Source organism: Melospiza melodia, chromosome 1 (genome assembly GCF_035770615.1).
Source record: "Melospiza melodia melodia isolate bMelMel2 chromosome 1, bMelMel2.pri, whole genome shotgun sequence".
NCBI lineage: Eukaryota > Metazoa > Chordata > Aves > Passeriformes > Passerellidae > Melospiza > Melospiza melodia.
The window spans coordinates 11464462-11488382 of record NC_086194.1 but is presented as its reverse complement, the minus strand read 5'-3'; the positions used below and the strand labels follow the sequence as shown (position 1 = coordinate 11488382).

General features: G+C 41.0%; 1 protein-coding gene across 1 annotated transcript in view; it reads left to right on the top strand.

The window, feature by feature from the left end:
- The window catches only part of ADARB2 (adenosine deaminase RNA specific B2 (inactive)), a 307788-nt gene that overhangs the window by 193185 nt on the left and 90682 nt on the right, over positions 1-23921 (top strand). The window contains exons 2-3 of the mRNA XM_063148211.1: positions 5358-5444; positions 13227-14131. Of these exons, the coding sequence (XP_063004281.1) occupies positions 5358-5444; positions 13227-14131 (992 nt within the window). The remainder of the gene's footprint in view (positions 1-5357; positions 5445-13226; positions 14132-23921) is intronic.

The following is a 23921-nucleotide window of genomic DNA, read 5'->3' as shown; positions in this document are numbered from 1 at the left end:
TTTAGAAGGCTGTGAGCCTCCCCAATAAGTGCCGTGGTTTAAAGACATTGATATTTTCTCCACAGATCTGCCATATTTTTCTTTTGCATTAAGAATCTCTTCATCCTGTCAGTCAGTGTCAGCCCAAGCCTGAACTGACTAAGATATGGGAAGAAAGATAAAGGATCATCTCCTGATGTGCAGGCTCTCTTTTCCCTATATCCCCCCTCCTTAAGGGCTAAACACAACTGTTTGTAACTATTGAAGTAGCTGCAAATACTTTATAGAAGTGAAAAATAATGTTTTCTCCGAGATATTTTGCAGCTGAGTTTACACTATTGCATCATATTTGTCCCTTCCTGAGTAATTTAGTACTCTACACAAACCAAATGAATTGCTTAGGACTGTTTTATAATGTCTGCATTGTGTTTTTAAAAGAATACTATTGAAGGGACCTCTGACAAGTAAAGTAGTTTATGGTAATTAATTTGAGTATGAGAATGAAACTAATTCAGTAAAACATTGTTAACTCTGATTTAGCAAACCACTGGTATCCATCTGTCTAATCCTTCTTGTGTTTGAAAGTTGCATTTTTGAAAAACAATTATTAATAGTGCTCATTAGCTGCCAAGCAAAAGAGCAAGCCACAAACTTCTGCAAATACCAGCAAATCCTGCTCACTTTTCCAAGTCTGAGCTAGACCCTGCTGCAGGATCTCATGGTCAGGGCAAGTTTTTCTGCTGGAGTCTGTAGAGATGGGAGAGTATAAAGGATGGGCCCTTTCTATAAAGGAAGTGCAACCCCCTGCAGATTCCAGCTGTCAGCCCTTCAGCACCTCCCCATCAGACAAGCTATTCCAGCACTACACTATCCCTACTGTTAGGAAGGGGTTTTTAATGCCTAAAGTGAATTTTCCTTGGTGTAATTTAAGTCCATTACTTCTGGTTGTGTTAATGCACATGGAACACAGCTTACTCTGTTCTTCCATGCAGCAGCTCTTTATGTGCTTGCAGGCTGCTGTTATGACCCCACTCAGTCTGCTCTTCTCAAAGCTAAACAATTTGTCCAACATGTATAAGGGCTGATTTTTAAAAGTGTTGAGCTCCTGCTGTTCCTGTTGCTTTTATTCTGGTGATTGAGAGTGAAAGAACTTCCCTAGAGTTGATGATCAAGCAGTATTGTCTGGTGCCCTTCAAATACTGATAGGTATGAAGGGCACAAAGGTGTTTACAGCTGTATATGTGCATTCTTGTCTTCACAATAAAAGTGTATTTACAGGACCTGTGACCAGCCTTCTGACTGCATCCCCAGGGCAAAAGCAACTTCACAAAAATGCAGGTTTTAATGGAAACCTGCCTGCCTTATGTGCCAGGCTTTGCTGAATCATTTGTACTAAAACATTTTCTGTATTTCATTCAACACATATCTTGTCCCATTTTTTTTTTCTAATTTTAACTATTTTTATGACTACTGTAAAAACACTTCATGATTCTATGTTAATTATTTACTGATGCTGGAAAATATATCCTTAGAAGAGTGGATTGAAATCCTTTTCCATCACAAAACAGAAGACTGACCTTTCCTTCCTGTAACAGGCTTCTCTTCAAAAGAAATTATGATTTTTGTGCTTACACTACTGGAGCAGATTTCCACTTGGAAGACTGTTTTTATAGTGAATGCACTACAAAATATGATGCCATCATCTTGCAATAGTGTTCCAGGGCAGCTAGAGATAAATTCCACTATACCTGCTCTTTGTCTCTCAATTTCCATTGTAAATAAAGCTTTCCTTGTGTCCATGTAGGCCCTTATGAAACCTCTTCTTCATGGCATCAGAGACTTTGGGTACAACTCTAATGTCAGCAATAATACCTTCATGTATTACTTCTAATAAATGTAGGGTTATATAGTCTGCATTTCTGTAGAAAAGAGTTTTTGAAATGTCTTTTTTTTCTACTTAAACTCTCTCTTCTAACCTTGATAAATATCTTCCTCAGACAAATACAGAGATCATTTACAATTATAAATTAAAAATAGCTGCTCTAGTTTTGGGCTACCTGTTATGGCTTCTTTTTGGGGGGAAAAAAATAAAGGAAAAAAAAAAGCAAAGCCATGGAAGGAAAAGACAATGGGAGAAGGAGGCTTTCATGCTATTTCTCTATATGATTTTTTCAAATACAGTCTTGTCCTTTATTCTTATTCATAAGTTTTCATCAAACTGTTGGAAACAAGGCTAATCATGATGGGCATTAACCTACAAAGGGACCATAAAGTATAACTATACAAGTCTTCTAATCTTGACAATTAACACAGAATTTCACCATTGGCAATAAAGCTGAAGTGCTTCATGGCCTTTACAGCAGCAGGCAATAATGTGCAAAAGATGGAAGTGCAAAATAATACCAATAATTTTAAACCTAACCTGACTATTTCCCTGTAAACACCTTCAATAATTATTCTGTCATTTATCTTTTCCTCCTTCTCTGGGTCAATAATTCATCTGTGCAGTCTGTGTGTTTACTACAGCTTTTCTCTTTTTACAGAGCTTACTCAAAACCCTGCCCTCCTCCTCCTCCTCCCATTTAGACACACACTAAATGTTCCCTTGTTCCCTATGGATTGACATATTGAATTATAATCTTTATCACTGGTATTGATAGAATTATATGTTATTAGGACCTGCCTTTGTTTGGTTGACACAATCCCATCCATTGCTACTCTAGGCATGCAGCAAATTTCACATCCCGTTTCCCTGCCACACAAAGTAAAGTCACCAGCAAGGGCTCTGGGAACAAGTGGAAAACATTACCAACAAAAGCTTAAGATGGTTGAAGGGTCCCTTAAGACAAAATAAAAATTAAATTAATGAATTTTAAATCCACATGGTAAATTTCACCTGTCAATAACACAAAATTAAATCATAAAATATCTCTTTACCTAGTACAAAACTAAATGGATTTGGATTTTGATTGGTGCCAGGAGTAAGCATTAACCACTGCAGCAAGAAAGCACTTCCATAGTGCTTGGTTAATAGTTAATTCTCACTATGAGAAGTGAGAATATTTTCTCAGCAAAGAAGATTCAGTTTTGTGTGTGACATCAGTGTCCTGAGAGTTAATCCTGAAGGTCTGACAGCTGTCAGCAGTGAGGCACCGGTGCAGTACACACACTTTAGGATCTCAGTACCCAGACACAACAGTCGCTGCTGGTACTACAGCCAAGGGCTGCCCTGATCCTGTGTCTATCATCTGAAGCATTTCCCTTACCAAATGCAGCCTTTGGATTCAGTCCCAAAAGCCTACGCTCTTTTCACTTCAATCAAAGGAACCAGCTGAGGAAGTCAGGAGTGAATACCAGCCTTTATCAGGATCACAACCCAAAGTCTCACACACAGTGAGACGCCGTACAGAGACACCACATTTCTCAGTGAGCAATGCCTTAGCAAGAAAAGTGTCAAAGAATTCACTTAGAAAAATCTCATGGCTATAGCATTCATAAATAGCTTCATTCTTTTGGTCCTGACATCACTGCAATCCCATAATGAAATTGCAATTGAAGGAGGCTAATTTGTGCTCTAATTATATATTAGTCTGGGCTGAAAGGTTTCTGGACGGAAAAAAGGTTTTCTTCAGGCAATCTTTTATTCTGCTTATTGTATTTACTTAACAAAGAGCAGTCAGCTTTTACAGTGAATTCCTGTAATAGAATTGAGCTGTAATGTTACCCAGCCAAGGGCAAATATATGCAGTCATTTTTGATGGGTTCTGATAACAGTCTTTAACAAAAACAAGGATTGTTTGCAAATGTAGGAAGAACCAGGCCAAAAAAGCTAACTGATGGGCTGCTGAAAAAGTTTAAAGAGCTCTTCAGCTGGAATACCTCTTAGACCAGTGGTACTTTAGCAGGCAGGTAGTTTGATGAAAATCAGAGAAATATTTTGTCAATGATAAGGAAATTTCCCTTGGAAATGTTATTTCTTGTGTCACTTGAAAGAATACATTCCTTGAACGAATACATTGATGCTTCTGCCGCGGGATGAGAGGCCAACATTGTTCACAATGTGCAGGGTAAAGAGCATTTTCACTGAGGAAATAGGTGAGCCTCAGCTGCCTATTTCCTCTGCCATAGCTGAAGCTTTCTAAACAGAGAAGTACTTTAGAATAGCAACAAAGGTCTTCAAAGCTGTGGATCACCTTCGTTAGATGTGTTTCTGTTTCTTCTGTCAAGTAGACACTCTGCTATTGTTGGTCCTTAATAAAGTCTCCATAGTGTGTCAGAAGGAATTCAGCCTTAAAAAAATAAATGTTCAGCTAAACAAACTAGTTATCAAAGGAAATAAAGCACTTACATATATATCTGTTTCTGGTGTTTGTGTTAACTTCAGCTTTTCTCTATAGAGAAGTCCTGAGCCAAGCATTAACCTAGTATAAGTCAGTATGAGTTCTCATTGTGCTGAATCTGCCCTGGCCTCAAATGCAGAGTCTGATCATGGCACTGGAAGTAATTGTCTCTGCTATACACTGTCTGCAGGATAAACAGAAACTGCAGTTAAAAGCACTTAATATGAACACACAAGAGGGATTTCAAATAGCGTTCTTATTGAGTGAACAATAGCTTTCTGGGAACACCATGAGAGTTTTCCAAAAATCATATCAAAAACTGGTAGAATTACAAGCCATGGTAGTCTTTTGTGCCATCCATCACTGAGTTTTCTCTTAAGAATTCTGGTTCAGACTCCACTGGGGAGAGGAAACAATTGAAGTACACGATCTCATCCATTAGAGCAGTGCTCATGTCCCTTCTCCCAGGGCTGACTGCCTCCCCCATTCCCAGCTGGACCAGTTCAAGCATCCCCTACTCTGCAGTGCTCAGACACCACTGCAGGGAAGCACAGTCAATAAACATTACATGGGGTCAGAAACCAGGAGGAATATGTGTTTGATGTTTGTATCTGCCAGGTGTTATAAATGCATTGAGGTTCAGTAAACTGTGGTGGTACTGTAGAGTCACAGAATCACAGAATGTGCTGAGCTGGAAGAGATCCATGAGGATCATTGAGTCCAACCCCCAGCCCTGCACAGGACATCCCCAAGAGTCACATCAAGTGCCAGAAAGCACTGTCCAAACACCTCTGGAACTCTGTCAGGCTGGTGTTGTGACCACTGCCTGGGGTCAGTGCCCAAATACCCTCTGGGGGAAGAACCTTTTTCAAATATCCAACCTGAACTTTCACTGGCACAACTTCAGGCCATTCCTTCAGGTCCTAAAACCAAACAGACTTACCAAGATGTTTTGCCCTGAGAAAAAGTGTGAAGTAGATGTGAATGCATTGACTGAGCACCTATTTTATGTGTATCTTTTCTTCTGTTTTCTTCTAGAAAAACTCAGCATACTGTCAACCTTCATAGCACCCTTCAAGTACCTGAGTCCTGGCCCAACCACCATGGAGGATGAAGACAATTTAAGTAAGCAGTCTCATTTCTCTATAGATGAACAATAAAGTTCATAAATAAAAAAGCAATTGTGGAAAGGAGGAGGTTTTGCAACTATTGGCAAGTCCTCATGTGAAATCACAGAAAGGAGCTGGAAGGCACCCACAAGGATCATCAAGCCCAGGTCCTAGCCCTGCACAGAACTATCAAATTGAGAATTGATTAACCAGGCTTAAATAAACCAGCTATAACCCAAAAATTACCCACTCTTGGCTAATTAGTATTCTCTTGGGCCCTTACACCTCAACCAATTCTCTGAGCCCATGACTGTACACCTGGAGAAAAGTCCTGCTGGGTTTGAAGGAGTTGAGAAGTTTTCCAAACACCAGGAAGCCCAAGAGTAGCAGTTAGGAATTAATAACCCTCAGTAAGCCCTTCCATTTGTCACCTAGAAGCAATTATTGCCTGTTATCCTGTCTGCTTTTTGTAACACAACTTGAATCTTTAAAAAAAAAAAAAAAAGGGAGGGAAGCTTTCTGAACCAAATGAGCAACGTTTTAGTATCACCTACCAGATTGGTTTCTTTCCCAGCCAGACACATGCTGCCATGTTGCCCTATTAGAGCCACTCAGTGGGAGGAATTTGGTGTTTTTCCCTTGTTGTTGTTGATCTGCCTTGGTTTGGTCATGGTGCACCAGCAAGGGGAAGAACTGCTGGAGGAGTGAGGAAGCACAGCCTGCTATTTTCTGCTGCTGAGCATCACATGGGCATCACACTATTCTGCTGCACAGCAAAGGCAGGCAATTACAGATCTTAGCAAAGGCAAAAAAAACCGTGAAAATCCTTCAGAATGGCTCCCAGGAAGGCTGTATTTTCAGGAAGACATGTGAGAAGTACACACACACACACACACAGAGGAAACATATTATGCACACGATGAGCTTGTGCAGGCACCTCCTGCGTAATAGTCCCCAAATGTGCTACTTAGTTATTTTTAGGTAATGTAGGAAGTTTGTACAAGCCAAACACTGTAACACCATTTTCTTATTGCTACTGCAACACCAAGACAGCTTTGTGCCTGCGTGGGCTGTAAAACAGCTCACATGGACAGGGTAAGCTCTGTTTTCTGAAAGAGAAACAGCAAATGTCTCTGTTTTCAGGGTCATCCTACCCAGTTCTCCCTTTGGTCAAACATATGCTCCAGTGAAAAGGCAGCTATTTATTTCTTGGTATACAAAAAAATGTTTTAGGTGTTACTATTTGAATATTTAAATGTTTTTTTAAAATATGAATTAATTTAAATTCATCCCTATTTCTGTGTTCACTTGCAGTATAGTGGCCTAAATCCCACTAAAGCCTATAGCACACATGTACCTCTGGAGTAATTCCATATTTTAAAGAGCTTCAGAGATTTGCTCTGAACAAGTGGAAAATTCTTCTCCTGTGTTAACAATTTAACAGGAGCCCAGGAGAATGCTGGCAAGGTAGAAAAGTGGGTTGCTTATCCCTGTAGTTTTCTGCTCACTGAGCATCCTGTGGGAGCACTGCTTCCCAACTGTGCTGTATCAATGGGCAGAGTTCCACCAGCTGAAATGGATACAAATCCTGTTTCACATTCCCTTAGGCCTTCTTTACAAAGGGAGCCATGCAGTTTAACTACACCTGCTTTTTCAACAGGTGATAAATAGCATACAGACATGATTTTTGTGGTTTCTGATCAATGAACTAATACTAGAAAAACTTATTAAAGACACCACGCACCTTTGAAATGTAATTGTAGGTAAAGTAAACATCTGTCTCTGATGAAGGTTTATTCTTGAACATGCGAGGAAAGGACCACCCTGTTCATCCCCAGAAGGCAGTGCCTAAGAATGTAAGAAATTGTACCTAAGAATGTAAGAAATATCACAGAAGATTAGAAATAGGAAGCCTAGCTCTGTTCATGGTCTTCAACACTTGTAAATGATGTTTTGAGAAAAAGGACATTTAAAAGGGGATCCTCCCCTTGGTATAACCTTCTAGCCCCTAGGAAAATTTTACTCTGCTAGAGCTTGCACCTGAATCATCATATTTCTTAGGCATCAACAGAACTGTCTTGTCCTCTCCAGAGCCCACTGATACTTCTGATCTCAACAGCAGCCAGGAACAAGGAGCGATGTAGAGTGCTGTCAAAAAGTGCACCCTTTTATTGCTTCAAACCTGCTGTCTCTAGTGCTGGGATTGCATGAAACAGTGAATAATCATTCCCTGTTCACTGCTTAAACCTGTCTGCCTTTCATGATGTTACAAGACTATGCCTGTCCCTGATCTTAAATGTGCCATCCCCACTTTGCCATGGGGTCAAGGCAGATGATCACCAGCCACAGGTCATTTTGAATCCAGGTTGCACCTCTAACAGGAGCACAGGATTCCTGGGTGTCTCATTATGGAGTGCTGCCACAGGCACAGGCTCAGGGCAGCACACACCTCCCCAGGGTTTGCAGATGGTCCCCAACACACTGATTTCAACCACTGCAGCAGCCTTGAGGGGCACATTCCAGACTCAGATTCAATGTGCTGAGGCATGTTCAGTTATGAGCATGTTGGTCAAATTCCTCTTCAGACAGCATGAGGCCCCAGAGCTTTTGTTTCCAGTGTGAGATACAGCCTCACACTGTGAGACAGACAGCCCTGTCGCTAAGAAAAAAGTGAATATCTCAGGAGGCAGAGCTCCAAGCAATCCTTCACCAAAACTATTTCCTTATTTTTGTTTTGAAAACTGTCTATTGCTATCATTTGGATTTCTCCAGGGCCTAAAATGTTCTGGCTCTGATTCAGGAAGGTATGTCCTTAGGTCTGCCTCTGCCATGGGCTGCCCACATTTTCTGCTACATGCCATTCTTTGCTAACTTGGACAGAGAGCACCAGAATTTTAGTATCAATCTAAGTCAGGTCATTAGATCATTTGAATAATTTCCCTCATAGGTAAGATCTGTAGTAGACATGGATTTCACAGTTATTTCAGATAGTTAGGTGGACAAAGTAGAGTATGTTCATTCTGGAAGAGCTAAAGACAATGGCAATCACCTTTCAACTTTTCATCTTTCCTTTAAGCAAAGTCCTGTACATTTTTCACTGGTAATGCTTTTCTCTGTAGTGAGATGTTACACACCAACAAAATCTAATTGGTTTTAACCACCTGAACCCTGTGAGCTGCCAGGGAGTGTTCAGGGAGTGTTCAACGGAGAAGTAATGGCTTACCTAGACTTTTTACATGAAGATTTAAAAATACATAAGTTTGTTTTCCTGTGAGAGGGAAAAGAGTGATTTCCCTTGTTAACTTCAATTTTATCATTCCAAAGTCAAGAATATCAACCAAAAATCCCAGCAGAAATGTTCCCAACTCTTGGTTGGGGAATCAATAAGTGTATGAAAATGCCATCTTGCTTGCAAGAGGAGACTGCCCCACATTGCATTTGATGTCAGAGCTGGCCTTGGACAGAGGTACCATGGCTCTGGCTCCTGAGTTCATTCCTACTGCTCCTGATTCAAGATTTTTTGCTTTCAAGTATTCCAGGAATTATGGAACTCAATCATTCTAACACCTGCAGTCAATGTGATATAGATGAACAGCAAAAATGAACTCTACATAAGCAATCTATGTTTACTAAAAATTTCTAAAGACAGTAACTGCCTGTCTCACAGATATCAGTTGAATCGGGAGCTGGCTATAATACAAATATAGCAAATTCTTACTTTTAATATCACAACCTTTCAATAATGTAGTGTCCATTGTGTTCAATAGTAAAGATGCCAGCAAAAAGGAAGAGATGCCACCTACCACCTCTCCTTTCCCATCCTCCCTAGGAGTTGACTTGGCAGCAGAATAACCTTCAACAGGAACAATATTATCTCTTCAAATGTAGCGTGGAGGATCGGATGGTTAGTTCTGCAGAGCCCTTAAGACCCAGAGACATAGTCAGTGTCATTATTAGTGATGCATTATAGTTCTGAAATGCTCTTGATGATGCAAACTCTCTAGGTTAACTCTACTGTGCATAATGACCAAAAGGAGAAAAACATGAAAGAGCAGTCAGAATATTGAGGAGTAGTGCATAAATAAATGTATTTCACTAACTGCTTTCCTTTCTCCCATTCAATTACTGAAGCCAATACAAGATCACAATGTCTCCTGTTGTCTGTGAAACTGAAAAAATCAATTAATCAAGTTACCTGGGGAGATATTACTGTGCAAAGCTGCAGGACTTTTTTAGAAATCTTACTAAATAAATTAGAAACTGTTGCCAAAAAAATATATTTTCCTTCCTCCTTTTTTTTTTTAACTCCATCCCCTTTCAATGTTATTATTCTTCAACCTTTCATCATGGGAGAGCCATAATTCATTATCTTTTTTTTTTCCCAAATGTAAAGAATATATTTGGGAGAGTCAAGAACAAAGACATTATGAGAAATAACAAGACTGAAAATGATCCACAGTTTTGCATTTTCCCTGTGTGTATCCTCTGACTTACCCCTTTCTTTTTAGCACTCTTCATTTCTAAAATTGCTTGTGATTGTTCTATTACAGCTGCTTACAGTATTTATCTTGTGTAGTTTGGTGTCATTTGCCTGCTTTGTCTGATTTTCACAATAGAAGTACATGTGCCACCATTAGAGAGGTAATCTTATGTCTGCTACACAGAGGTCTCATAAAAGACACATTTCAAAGACTTCCTATTTCAAAGATACCTGAAAGTATAAAGTAATTTCACATTTCTTGGCAGCTGCCATGGATCACACAAGTCCATCAGGCTCACAGACTTTCTGAGGCACTCACTGAGTTTAGGCTGCCTCTGCTTTACAGGCCACGATGACTCTTGGCTGCTGCAGCTCCTACTGAGATCTGGGCAGAACTGAGCTGTTTCCTCATGTTTCAGGACAGGGTGCTCTAAAACTTGGTTGGCTGTAAGGATATTTGTACAGACTTTCATTATTGTGGGGAGGCTAAAACACACCATAAATACAAGCATGTCATCACTGTGCATGCCCAACTTTGTCCACACATCCTTTGTGCTTGATCTCTGTAAGTTTTTCACTTGCATCTCTGCATTTTTTTTTCACTTCATCAAGGCAAACTCTCTGTTGGCCAAAACATGGACTAGACAATTTTATAGACATAATTTAAGACAAGTAAGTGATGTTTATGTTATTTTGTGGTTTTAGTTAACCATTGTTTTATTGAGGGTGGTCAAGGTAAGACATTAAGGTCACACATTGATGCTCACAAATCCAGTTCTCTGACCATGAAAGAAAAACCAGATGGAATAAGACAATATGAATGATAAACACAAATAACCTCTTGAGTTTTCCTATTCAGTGGTGCATAATCAATACAAATTCTCTTCAAAGCTGAATATTGTGTGAAGCAGGAGCTATCTTTCTTTTCATGCTTCTTGACTACAGTATCATTATGTACCATAATTGGCTCTGTAAAAACCTATTAGGTTAAGATGAGAGAGGAGGTGTGAAATACAGAACCAAACCTGTTTCCTGCTAAAAAAATATGTCTGCGTCAAAATATTTTGCCTCTGCATTAAAAAATACACACAACTAAAGAGATATCTTCTGAGTGGGATGAAAACATGAGAAAGGGTCATGATGGAAAATGGCCAGAGACACTGCCAAGCTGGATAGAGGAAGTTAAAGCTGATATTCCCTTTCCCTTCAGATCAGAGTCTCTATAAATAGAGTTGTGAACTCAATGAGAAAGCAGCACATTATCCTTGTGCCTTAGTTATCATCATCTTTTAAATGTCTTATTTCCAGAGAGGTTGGTTTAAAGATGTCATATTTTATACAGCTGAATACCATATGATAAAACTTTTTTTCTATTATGTATGTATTTTGCTTTACTTTCTTTCCTCACCTCTCTTCTTTCTGTCCCCTTAGCTTCAGAAAGTAAAAATTAACTAGTCACTAAAACCTTAATTTGTCATGTTCTGCCTCAGCAAAGCACTGCAGAAGAGAGTTCTTTGGTGATAACTCTGGTGAGACACAGACCCAGGCTGGAAACTCAGTGTGTGCTGCAGGGTTTTCAGGAGAGGGAGCCTAAAGATTCAGTTCTGCAAATAGCCCCCACAGATGGCATTTGTGCCATGACTATTACTCCTGTCTAAGCAGTGGCCCTCCTTCTGTGGAACAACTTGCATGAGTGCAGACTTAGTGCTCTGATGGGAAAAAGTCTTTTGATATTAAATACAAGTGTAACATTTCAGGATATAAAAGAAGTTTTTAATCGTGATGGCTGGTTCTACATGATCTCCACAGGCTCCTGTGTATCTGTTGGCTAAGCCTAACACTGGGATACAGCACAGACACAGTCCTCCAGCAGGAGTTTCTCAAAGCTTAGCCAGCATCTCACCCCTTACATCCTTACCAATTTAGAGTAGAGAGAAAACCAAACGTGGCCATGCCCTTGCAGAAAGTGGGAGGACTCTCTGTCCCCTAAGGACCACAGGGACCTTCTCTGTGCGTGGGACTGAGACAGGCTGTGCAGGTGGCTGATAGTGTCTGACAATAACAAACCAAACCGGGGAAAGGCTCCATGCCCAGCAGTGTCTGGAGTAAAGCAGGCAGCTGCACAGTGCTCTGCTTGGAAAGCGATCAGCTGCATCACTGCTGGGATGGGTTTCCTTGTAAGGTTGGTTACACTCATATTTACTTCCTCCATTTATCTCTGTCCCAAGAAATGCATAGGAGGACTGGAGGATGTGTCAGAGATGCAAGACATTTAAACAAACTCATCAGAAATTACAGAAATTTTATAGGATGGTTATTTAGCCAGCAGCACATCTTGTGTCTCATTCAGGACATCAGTGGGATGACTCTCCATGCTCAGCCATGCCTCTGCTGTGGCACAGAACAGTCACAACCTTGCAGAACATTGCACAGGCATGGGCCAAGGCAGGGTGGATTCATTGTCTCAACAACAGAGTGCTCCCCCTCCACAGCTCCCCACTGGCATTTCATTCCCTTCCTGGCACTCCTGGCAGTCACTCTCTCTCCTGTTGCTTTTCTTTGACACGGATCATCCTTTACATCAGTAATTGCTCCCATCATCATGTTCTGGCTTCTCCTGGTCTCATTGGGATTTATCTGCAACTTTTGCAATATTAGTTGTTGCTGATGCAGAAACTAAGAGTATCTGCAATTGAGTTTGACAGAAAGGCACTCACTTACTAAACTGGGATTTGAGTCCAGACCAAATAATTGTTTCAAATGCTATGAAGGTCTGTCAGATCATTTCGTAGTCTGGATTCATTAGGTTGACAATGTGAGAGGCTATGGTGTGAGCAGAGACAGTCAATGTATTCATTGCAAATACATTGTTCAATGCATTGCCCAATTTTTCTGTTTGTGAATCATTTCTGATTTCTAATAATGTGTTCATAAGCATTCACCCACATGGATTATAGAACAATTGTCATCCTAAGGGAATTTTGCAAACTATTTACACTTTACTAGCAGTTATCAAGCAGTTCGTTTAAGTCACATAGCATCCATTATGCTTCATCTTTGAATGATGTAATCTTTTCTTAAAACAGAAGGCTAATGACTAATAAAAGCAGACCTTTAGGGACAAGTAAACATTCAGAACATGAGAGAAAACTGTGCTAGAAATAATAAACCAACCATTATACAGATATTTAGGGAAAACTCCTAAAATGGGCTTAGCAACAATTTTTTTTTTTTTTGGCTATTCTGACAGCCCTAGGCATAATGTCAGCTGTGATGATGACAGTTGTAATGTGAGTTGTTTCCTTTCTTTACTGACAGGTACCAGCAGTGCAGAAGTAAAGGAAAATCGGAACATTGGCAACCTGGAGGATCATCCAATAGCATCTACTGATAGGGCAAGAGGGGGAACAACTAGCAGTAAGAGGAAAAGACCCTTAGAGGAAGGCAATAATGGCCATTTCTGCAAACTTCAGCTTATCTGGAAGAAGGTTTCATGGTCAGTGACGCCAAAGAATGCTCTGGTTCAGCTACACGAACTCAAACCAGGATTACAATATAAAATGGTGTCCCAGACAGGTCCGGTGCATGCTCCAGTCTTTGCTGTTGCTGTGGAAGTAAATGGACTTACATTTGAAGGCACAGGCCCCACAAAAAAGAAAGCCAAAATGCGCGCCGCAGAGCTCGCTCTGAAGTCATTCGTTCAGTTCCCCAACGCCTGCCAGGCCCACCTCGCCATGGGAAACTGCATCAGCCCATCCACGGACTTCACCTCCGACCAGGCCGACTTCCCGGACACTCTGTTCAAGGAGTTCGAACCCTCCACGCACAGCCAGGACTTCTCGGTCTACAACCCCGTCAACAACGAGCTGCTCTCCACCACGTACCGGCGCGGGCGCCTGCTGTGCCACACGCTGGACCTGGTGGGCCCCGCCAAGGCGGGCAAGCACCGCGCGGCCAAGGCCGAGAGCGAGAAGAACCCGGTGGTGCTGCTCAACGAGCTGCGCTCCGGCCTGCGCTACGTCTGCCTCTCGGAGACCGTGGAGAAGCAGCACATCAAGAGCTTTGTGATGGCCGTCAGAGTGGACGGGAGAACGTTTGAAGGCTCAGGACGCAGCAAGAAGCTGGCCAAGGGGCAAGCGGCGCAGGCGGCCCTGCAGGCCCTCTTTAACATCCGTCTGCCCAGCTACATTCCCAGCAGGAGTAAATGTCACCATTTGCCACAGGTGAGAGCTCCTGGGTAGCTGCTACCACATTAGAGGAACTCTTTTGATGGATGGCTTTGGTATTGCTGTAGCTGTTGTTGGTCTACTCAATGGTTCCTCTCATGTTACAGCAAGTGTCATGCCACAAAACAAGCCTTTTCCCACAGAAGGACTGTTCTGGTTTGAAAGCAAAACCAGTGAGTGACTCCAAGTCAGAAATACAATTTATTTGGAAAAGGAAAGCCAAAATACATGCAATAATACAAAAGAAAAACCACTGACAAAGTCAGAATACAACCTGACACCCTGTTGGTCTGGGTGTTGGTAGCAGTCCAGTTGGATTGCTGGCTGCAGTCCTGGAGTGGCAAATGTGGTTTTGTTGGAGCAGTGATCCTGTAGAAAGGGTGTAGTCTTCCTCTGAAGATCCAGTGGAAAAGACGGCCGTTCCTCTGGAAATCCAGCTGAAAGACTGACTGCTCTATCCCAAAACCCAGATTATATCCAGGTGGGATGCTCAGCTCCTTCCCCCTGGGCAGAGCATCTCACAATGGGCTGATATCATTCTGAGTCATGTGGTGGGTCCTTGATTGCCCATTAAACAGAAATGGCTCCTGGAGGGAGCTATCTCTGAGTCATACAGCAAGACATTGATGGGCCCATTAACAGGAGATAAGGAAAAACAATGCCCCTCCTGGTTTCAACAGCTCTTGAGGATAGAAATAGAATACATCTTTATATTGTAACCCAGGACAAAGACCCACAGACAAAAGCTTGGAAATAGTATCCTGAAATCATTGGGTACAATTTGAAGCTGATTCCATGGGAGGCATAGAGGAGAGGGCAAAATATAAGGGGAAATACCAACATTTCACTTTGCTAGAGACAACAATAATAGTGACAGAGGTAGAAAACTCAGGTAGTTCTGTGGAACTACATCTTTCTTAACAGAGAGGAGCCCATATATAAAGGGTTGTTCAATTTCCTCCTTTTAGAGTTAATTTTTGATGAGGACCATGCTATTCAGAGGAGATGTCAGTGATAAGGAATGCATCTGTGTCAGAGAAATTCTGCCACTGGAAAAGTTAAGAAATTTTGTTTATTATAGTCTTACTATTGGGGGTAATTTTTTTTGTTTAGTTGGTTTGATTTCAGGGCTTGGGTGTTATTGTTTTGTTTTTGTTTTCACATATGCCTCCAACGGTACAAAGTATACTGAAAGTTTTGAAACTTTCCTGGAATAAATGTAGAGATTACTGCTGTATTCACACAGAAAATACAGATCTGAGGTGCCTACTTAGCACATGAAAATTTTGTAGTTGGTCATACACCAAAGGCCATCTAAGCATTACTCAGACTTGTGTCAGCTTTCTAAGTTCTCAGGAAGACAGGATTTGCAGACCCTGGGAAGCATTACATGGGTTCAAGTAATTTATGGATTTGTTTGCACTGCCAGAAAAGGTTTGATTCATCAGCACCAGGAGGTGATCTACAGCTGCAAAGCTCCCTTTATGAAGGGAGCTGTTAATGTCCAGGATTTAATGCAAAGCACTAGGAGCACTAAGAGTCATTCTGCTGTTGGCTTGCTGTGAGACCGTAGGCAAGTCATTTAAATTCAATATGCCTGTAATAAAAATGAGCATATTATATAAAAGAACACTTCAAGATCCTTAACTAGTGTGTAAATGCAAATTATGAGTAGCAATTCTCATTAACATTAGTAAAAATGGTCATTATATGTTCAAGGAGTTTGATAGGAGATTAATCCTCTAGGTAGCGTGACTGCCTGCAGGACCCAGGAATTATAGTTGGTGACCTAGAAGTTTCCTTTCTATGTTTCCAAAAAGAAAACATGTTGAATGTGAGAAATTCTAAAATACACCATAATCCTCCACTTTCTTTTAATTCCAGGCTGCAAACTCCACGAACCAGTGGGATAATAGCACAGTTCAATAATAACAGTGATCTTCTAACAGAGTGCTTTGCAGGCATTTTGGAAACCTCAGCCAACACGACAGTTTCACCTTTCCAGTGCTCCTTCAAAGTACACACAGTTTTAAATGAGATACCTCTAGTGTTTCCTACCCAAATGAATTCTGGCTATAAGTAATCCCATTCTGGTTGTTGCTTTGCTGCCCCCAGTGAACTTTGCTGGGTGGGTCAGCAGGTAAATACCATGTATTTTTTGGCCTCTGGTTTGTGATGTTCTGAAACTATGCCACAAGGATCTTTGCTTCGGTTCCTGAGCTCTCTAAATGTTCCCTGGTTTCTTGGCTTCACACTCACCTTCTGCCTGAATATCACATTTTACTTCAGTCTCCAACAGTTCATTAAGTGACATATTCTCCAGTGTATGTTCCCTTTTCTATGGCCTTTTCTCCTTTCTGTAGACTGCTGCCCTCCTTATCTTCTTCTCTTCAATGTTCTGGAAGTATAAATGTCAGCGAAAAGGTGTCACTGAACTTTCTCCATCAGTATTTCTTGAGTGGTTATGTATTGTCCAACTGAAAGATTACTTTTAATGCCAGCATTCAGCACATTAATTGAGAGATAAGCCTTAACACTGATTTCTGCTGACCTCCTTACAAGCTGCTGTCATCAACAGATATAGCAGCTGTGACACAAAACCTGAGTTTATATTACTCACTAAATCATAATTCAAATTCCACAGAAACCAACAGACTTATTTCCACTGACTTCAGCTTAAGCATTAAATCCAGAAGCATCTTTTCCTGTTCTGACTGTGTTATGCAGTACCTCATTGAGTGACTGCCTTTGCTCACTATCTCAGTCAGCCCATCTGGTCTTTGGTCAGCTGAAGTGGTGTAACGATACTGGGGAGAGTGCAGCTCTCAATAGCTGTGGTCAGAGCCAGCTGCTCCAAGTGTTGTTTTAGCTCCTTCTTGTCCCCCTGATCTTCTGGGGGACCACATTTTCTAAGATAAGCTTCAAGCCAAGTTTTCAAAACTATTACTATTTAGAAGTCTTGATTTATGTCCATAAGTGTTTAAAAGCAGGAAACTCAAATAGCTTAGGAGCAGAATTTGAAATATTAGGAGGGATTAGTTTCTTCACAGAATAAGGAGCAACTATTGTCCCATGCAACCATTCACTCTTTATATGTACTTCATTGTATTTGTTAGAATATCAAACAGCTAACTCGTTGGTAGTGAGAACAGGCAAACAAGATCAGCTGTAAAAGTTTCAGCATATTTTGAGTATTGTGTAGAATCCAGGAGTGTGCTTTTCTCTGTTTGTCCTTTCAGAGGGTATTCTAATTTTGCATGTCTCTGCTCCTGTTTGCCTTGCTATTATCAGTGGCATTAGGAGGCCACAATTTGCCTTTTCCAGCCTGACTGGAAGCAGGAAATAGCCGAAAGTCCTATAACACCTGTAGTCCAGTTGTCCTGAAATTTTGGATTTCGCAGTGTACAAGAAAGTTTCAAAACAAATCAGATGTCCTTATGAGCTGGGCATTCAAACCACTGACATTTCTGCTTTGCTCCTCAGGGCTCCCAGGGGACCTGCTGTCCCTCAGCCTGGGCCTTGGGTATGCCAGAGGACAGACAGACACTCTTCTGCTGACTAAGGGAGATTCAATGCACAATGTCCAAGGAGGAACAATAAGAGAAACTACCTAAAGGAGGGTGTAGCCAGGTGGGGCTTGGCCTCTTCTCCCAAGCAACCAGTGACAGGACAAGAGGACATGGTCTCAAGCTGTGCCAGGGTGGTTCCAGCTGGACATCAGGAAGAATTCCTTCCCTGACAGGGTGGTTAAGCATTGGAATGAGTTGCTGAGGGAGGTGGTAGAGTCACCAACCCTGGAAGTGTTCAAGAAACAATTGGACGTGGCACTTAGTAATGTGGTTTAGTTGGCATTGTGATGGTCAATCAAAGGTTGGACTTGAGGACTTTGTAAATCTTTTCCAACCCTAATGATTCTGTGACTCTGTGATTCTGTATTGTCCAGTTTGTCCTGAGAGGTGCTGTCTACACAGGAGGCTTCCTGAACCACCAGGAAATGCACAGCATGGATGTAAAACCCGGTCACCTTGATCTCTTCTGATTCAGGTGAAACCAAGGGGTACAAGAATAGCAAAGCCAGAAATAGATAAACTCCCTGGGTCATCTGCAATCCAGCTTGATTCTTCAGCTGCCTCTCACCATGAAAACACTTACTGAAAACACATCATGAAATTTTGAGCACTTTACAATACCAATGTTTTCTGAAAAGAACATTGCTGTGACTCTAACTTTCTTTCCTGTGACTGCTGCACAATGTGTTTGAGCTAACTGCAAAATTATACACAAAAGGTAAACAAAGACATAATACAATTTACACCAGAAAAAACAATTTAATCTCTTCATTTAAAACCAAGATAATTGAGATCATGCCTTCTTTACAGCCATCAGCAGTGCATCAATCCACTTCTGTGAGTCTCATGCAGGTACAATAGTGGCTGGGAGACATCTGCACTTGCCCATGTATAGGATGAAGAGAAGGTAGCTGAGATAATCCAAGAATCGCCTGAAATGGTCACAAGATTTTCCCATCAGCCTGACAGTTCTTCTTCAACCAGATGTTTGATCTGTGCTAGGCACTGAAGTCCAAGATAAATACGACTGATGGTCAGAGACTGGGCATACAATGTTGATTGGAGTAGCTAAGATAGGAGCCTGGAGAGCTACTGAAGCCATGGCAGACATAAAGAGAATCAGGAGAATGTAAATTTCAACTCTTCACTGTACCTTGGATAAGTCACTAAATATTACTCCTTGTTTCCTGGAATACTTTGTCTGAACTCATATTCTCCATCAAATGAAATGCAATTTCTTCAATTATAAGCTTTCATGGAAGTCTGGCAATTGTTTCTTCCCACTTTGGAAGCTCATGTTCTTACATTCCAATACAGGAGGCAGCATCAGAGGGACCTGACCTAACTAACCCTAATGAGTCTGCTCTGGTAGAAATTCATCCACACACTCCCAGGCTGTCCAAGTGCAGTGTGCTCAGTTCAGGAGATCAGGGTGGCCCCCAGCTGCATCTGACCAACTTGCAATCCTTTTTCTGATCTTGTTGTCCTTCTAACCTGTCTTAGTCTAAATGGCATTCTTACTGCTGTAGAGCAATACCATTAATTAATACTGTCATAACAAATTAGTAAAAGAGGGGAGCCTGGATTTCAAATGAACCTAAATTAGAAAAAAATAGGTGTGATAATCACATTCACTCTGCTTTGAAATGGCTTAACTCTGCTGTTGCTTGTTCACATCCAGCCTCTCCAGAGCAGTAGTTGTCTATTTATTTTAACAAAACCTCATTGTGTTTTGTGTGTGTATCCTCAAAAAGAAGCAGGATTTCTCTCTTTGGCAAATACAGCTAACCTTTTGGTTCCAGTTAAATCCCCTATTTGCCAAAAGCTTCATCTGCAGGCTAAAGCAACCTTGATCCCACATTGCAGTGATTCTTTACTTTGAGCAGGTCAAGGATTCTGGCCAGTTAACTTCAGTGCCACCTTCGTGATAAGGTGGCATCATCATGGGAAGAGCAACCACCATGCCAGGGAAAGCCACATACCCCACGCTTCTCACCCACTCCCCTCCAGAAACCTGTTTCCCTGTGTTGCAACGCTGGTTCATTTTCATGCAGTGTCAGTTGTTCCTGCCTCCTTAACTTTATTTCTCTCACTATCCTCCTTCACCAACAACTGTGGCCTCTCGCCCATGTCACAGTTAACCCAGGACTGAGGCTGGCAGTGATATATTTGACTCCACTGTGAAGAGCAGCAGCACATGGAGCAGGCATTGAGCTTTGAGAAGCTGTTCCAACAGGTTTCTGTGAAGAGCTTTGTCTGAGTAGGTACATAGTTTTATAAACTTCTCTGTGTTCTCTTGCACAAAGAGAAACAGCTGATAGGGGTGTGTGTGTAGCTCCTGACAGGAGAATGCTAGAAAGAGAAATGGTGGGGACCAGAGAGATGCCTTTGCAATGCAAATAACATTTGATTTTCAGCCATCTATTTCTTACTCTGTAGGTGGGGAAAGTTGCTTTTATAATCAGAGCTACAGGCAATCAAGAAATTTATAGGATTAGAGTTCCTTAAGCAAAACAATGGCAAAAGAACCAATTTAGAGGCACAGCATTAGTTTACTGGATACTGTTATTATCTTGGCTGCTAATTGGATTGTAGTTACTTCTAGGCTCACAGCTGAGTAACAAGGACCACCTCCTCACCTTTCATACAAGAGCAATATAAAAGATATTTATTGCCCAGAGAGATTACAGTTTGAGTCTCAGATGAAGAAATGACTTTGGTTTAATGTATATAATCCATGCAAGATCAAACAGAGATGCAGAATGACTACCTACATGGAATTACAGGAAATAAATTAAAAGGGTAGGAAGGACTCTGGTGGCTTGCTCTCACAGCATCAGCACATATATGTAGACACATTAAGGGGTTGCACATAAAAACCAGTCATCACTGCAAAACAACACATAAATTTGCATCAGCTGAGCTCCAATAATCCTGCAGTTCTCTGCTGCAGAAAGAAGTTGATGTATGCATCTCCACACTCCCTACCTCTCTCTTTTGCTCCTGAGTTGCTGTTTTGTGTAACTCCCAGCCATAGATAGCTCCAATCCCCAAAAGATTCCCCTGCACTCCTCTTTAAGTCCTATGTCATGTCGAGCATGCTCAGGGCTTTAAGAACATTAGGTATGCTAAACAAAACTCTCCTAAATGAGATGTTAAATTCTAAATGTACCACTCACCTAATTAATAATACTTAGAAGAACTGCAATAATTGTGGTAATTAGTTAATGAATGGCCAATCTTAATTTACAGAAGTGAAAAAAGTAATTGTTATATCTTCAAGGAAGAAAATCTATAATGTTGAAAGGTATTTTTCTATGTAATTTAATTTTACAAGCAATCCAAACCTCTTCTTCCTCTTAAAAGAAAGGAAAATCAAAAGTTTCTAATTTTCCCTTATAAAGACTGTAAGGGTCCATGGTGATTACAGTGCATTCAGAGTAGGGTAAATCAGATTTAACCATCTAACTTGGCTGCTGGGTGCTCCTTTAGCTTTTAAGTTATTGAAAATACTCCATACCATCCACACATCCACAGAAACAGCATTTGATTTCTTCCCTTCAGATTCTGGATTGCATATTAAACATGTCTAGTGAGACCCAGCGTGGATTCTGCTGACTTGTTCTGTTTACCTCAATAAACCAGCCTTGTCTATCCATGAAGCTGATGGTGTGGATTTGGTTTGTGAAGAATTATTATCTGTGCAGCTCATTAGGGTGAGACAGTTTGTGCAGAATGATTAGGGCTCCAGCAACCAGCAGACCTAGTTAGTACATGAAAGCTGAATCCCAGTCTGGTGTCATCCAGACATAAAAACCTTCTTCTAAACCAGACACTCTTGCAGCTGTCAGAGTTGCTTCTGTTGTTTTCTGGCTTTGTAAGTGAGCTAGGGAGACTTCAAAAAACTCCCAGCAAGCTGGACCTTGTTAAAGCTGCCACTTAATCTTGGACTTGCATCCTGACTTTGTTTATGATGCTTCATTATTACCTACTAAATACAGCCATGATCATTCTGCTCCACTAAATAGAGCTGTAATACAAGCACCCAGAGTGAATTTTTCTTTGGTTGACTTCCATGAAAAGCCTTTTCTGTTTGAGCTGGAGTGTTAAAGTCATGCCAAAACCACGTTCTTTATCTATTTTTATCAGTATTCACATCCAGGAAGCCTTAATTATTCAAGCAGAATTTTCCTTCTATGTGGAGTACCAGAGGCAAGCTCCTAGCATTTATTTTATGATGACTACCTCCCTCTTGTGGTCCTTGTGCCAGCCCTGTGGCAGGCAGATCCAGCGTCCTGTGAAGAGAAAACTGATAACACAAAATGCCTATGCACCTTGGCAGGGCTGTGGCTCAAAGCCCCCCGGAGATGCTGCTGAGAATCCCAGTGCCACACGTAGCAGAGGGACCACTCCCTCCCACTGAAAAGGGAACATCTTTGTCCATTTTATTTTTCTCTCGAATGCTAGCCTTTAAATAGTGAATGTGATGTGTGGTAGTCATGGAGAAAACCAACATTTCTTCTGTCCCTTTTTCTCAGCTAAAATGTCCACACATAGTGCTATGTGCAATGATTAAGCACACACACACACACAGTAGTATGCAGGTCATAAAATTCAGTAACGGGAAAGTATTTAGGGCTTAATCTTAGGACTGCTGAGAAGTAATGAACAGAACAGACTTTGGACTTGTTATACTGGATGTAAAATATGATTTATGTGTTTAGACATTTATACAACCAGAGACAAGTGGCTGAAGTTCTTTGAGATAGTAAAATCCTTTGTTGTTCACATAGTGCTCTCTTAATATGAACACCTTACTAGTGAGTTTGGACTTTTAATGGGAGCAAAACTTTAGAGCAAGGGTGTTGGTTTTTTTCTTTTTGCATATGCATGGTGCATGATGTGAACTTTTGTTAAGATAAAATATTTTTACGAATTCATGAGAAATAGAAAGGGGAAATAAACACTTGTAATCACAGGAAAAGTGGTAAATTATCCATCTCCATTCATCACATTTTATTCAGTGAAAGCAGTTACCATTGTCTACGTCTCATGATATCCATCAGCTTCTTAGACTGTATTCTAAGACATATAAAATATTGATGCATCCATTAAACTTTTCTCCTCTATCTTTCATGCTGCAATATTATTTTATTTAAACAAATTCATGTTCCTTTTTCAGCCTTCTAGTTTTCTAATTGACAAGTCAGAGTCTACTTCCAAGTGAGCAGTTATTTCCTATTTGTCTTCTGAACCAGGGTAGGAATTGACATGAAAATACCTAAGCATGATTGCTCTTAACCTACTTGTCATCGTGTCTGCTGCAGACACCAGCCCCATAATCAGACCTGAATTCACACAATGGTACCTTAAAATCAGTGCTACAATGAGATGTCATCCAAATGAACCCGTGTTATTGAAGCCATGCTAATTTGCAATTTCTTTTGTACTGTCTCTTCTTTCTCTCTTTATCCAGTTCATCTTTAAAAACTAAAGGTGGAAAGAGTACATTCTCTGAGCAAGCACAGTCAACTAACAAAATAAATGCAGTTTGGTTTGTTCAGAAAAAAATCTAAGCATCCCATGATCTCTAAAGTTTTCTGGTCCTGTTGAGTGCTCTTATTTTGAGTTCCTATTTTTGGGCCATCTCCTATGAACTGGGCACTAATGCTCACAGAAATAATTACAATCAACTCCTTTCCCTCTTATGTGGGTCATTGCTTTAATAGGTTAAACACAAGGAACAATGTGTGTCCCCAGGGTCTGGTGGGGAGGGTGGAGACAGCTACACTGCCTTCGTTTCTTGTTTGCTAATTAGTTCTTATCCAAATCAACTCTGCCCTGTACTTTTAAGGAATAATCCTCACAGGGATATTGGAGAATAAACTCATTACTCCGGAATGAGACCACTCTTTTCTTCTACTCTCCTTGAAATACACACAAGTAATTCTAACTCCCAGTGCCTAATGACTCTTGATTACCATCCTATGGAGGACAGCTCAGAACAGCATCACAAAGATACTGTTAGGCCTTGGTTGTCCTGGTCTTTGCAGAGAATCAGTGTCCAAGAGAGGAGCAAAAATGCTTGCTTAATCCTGACCCAGCTACACAGAAACCCTCTGCAAACCAAGCCAGTGGCCATCAATATGGAGCAGACAAAAGCAAGCCAGAAAAAAAGTAGGGAGCGGTGGTTGATAAGACAGCAGTCAAGTTTCTTG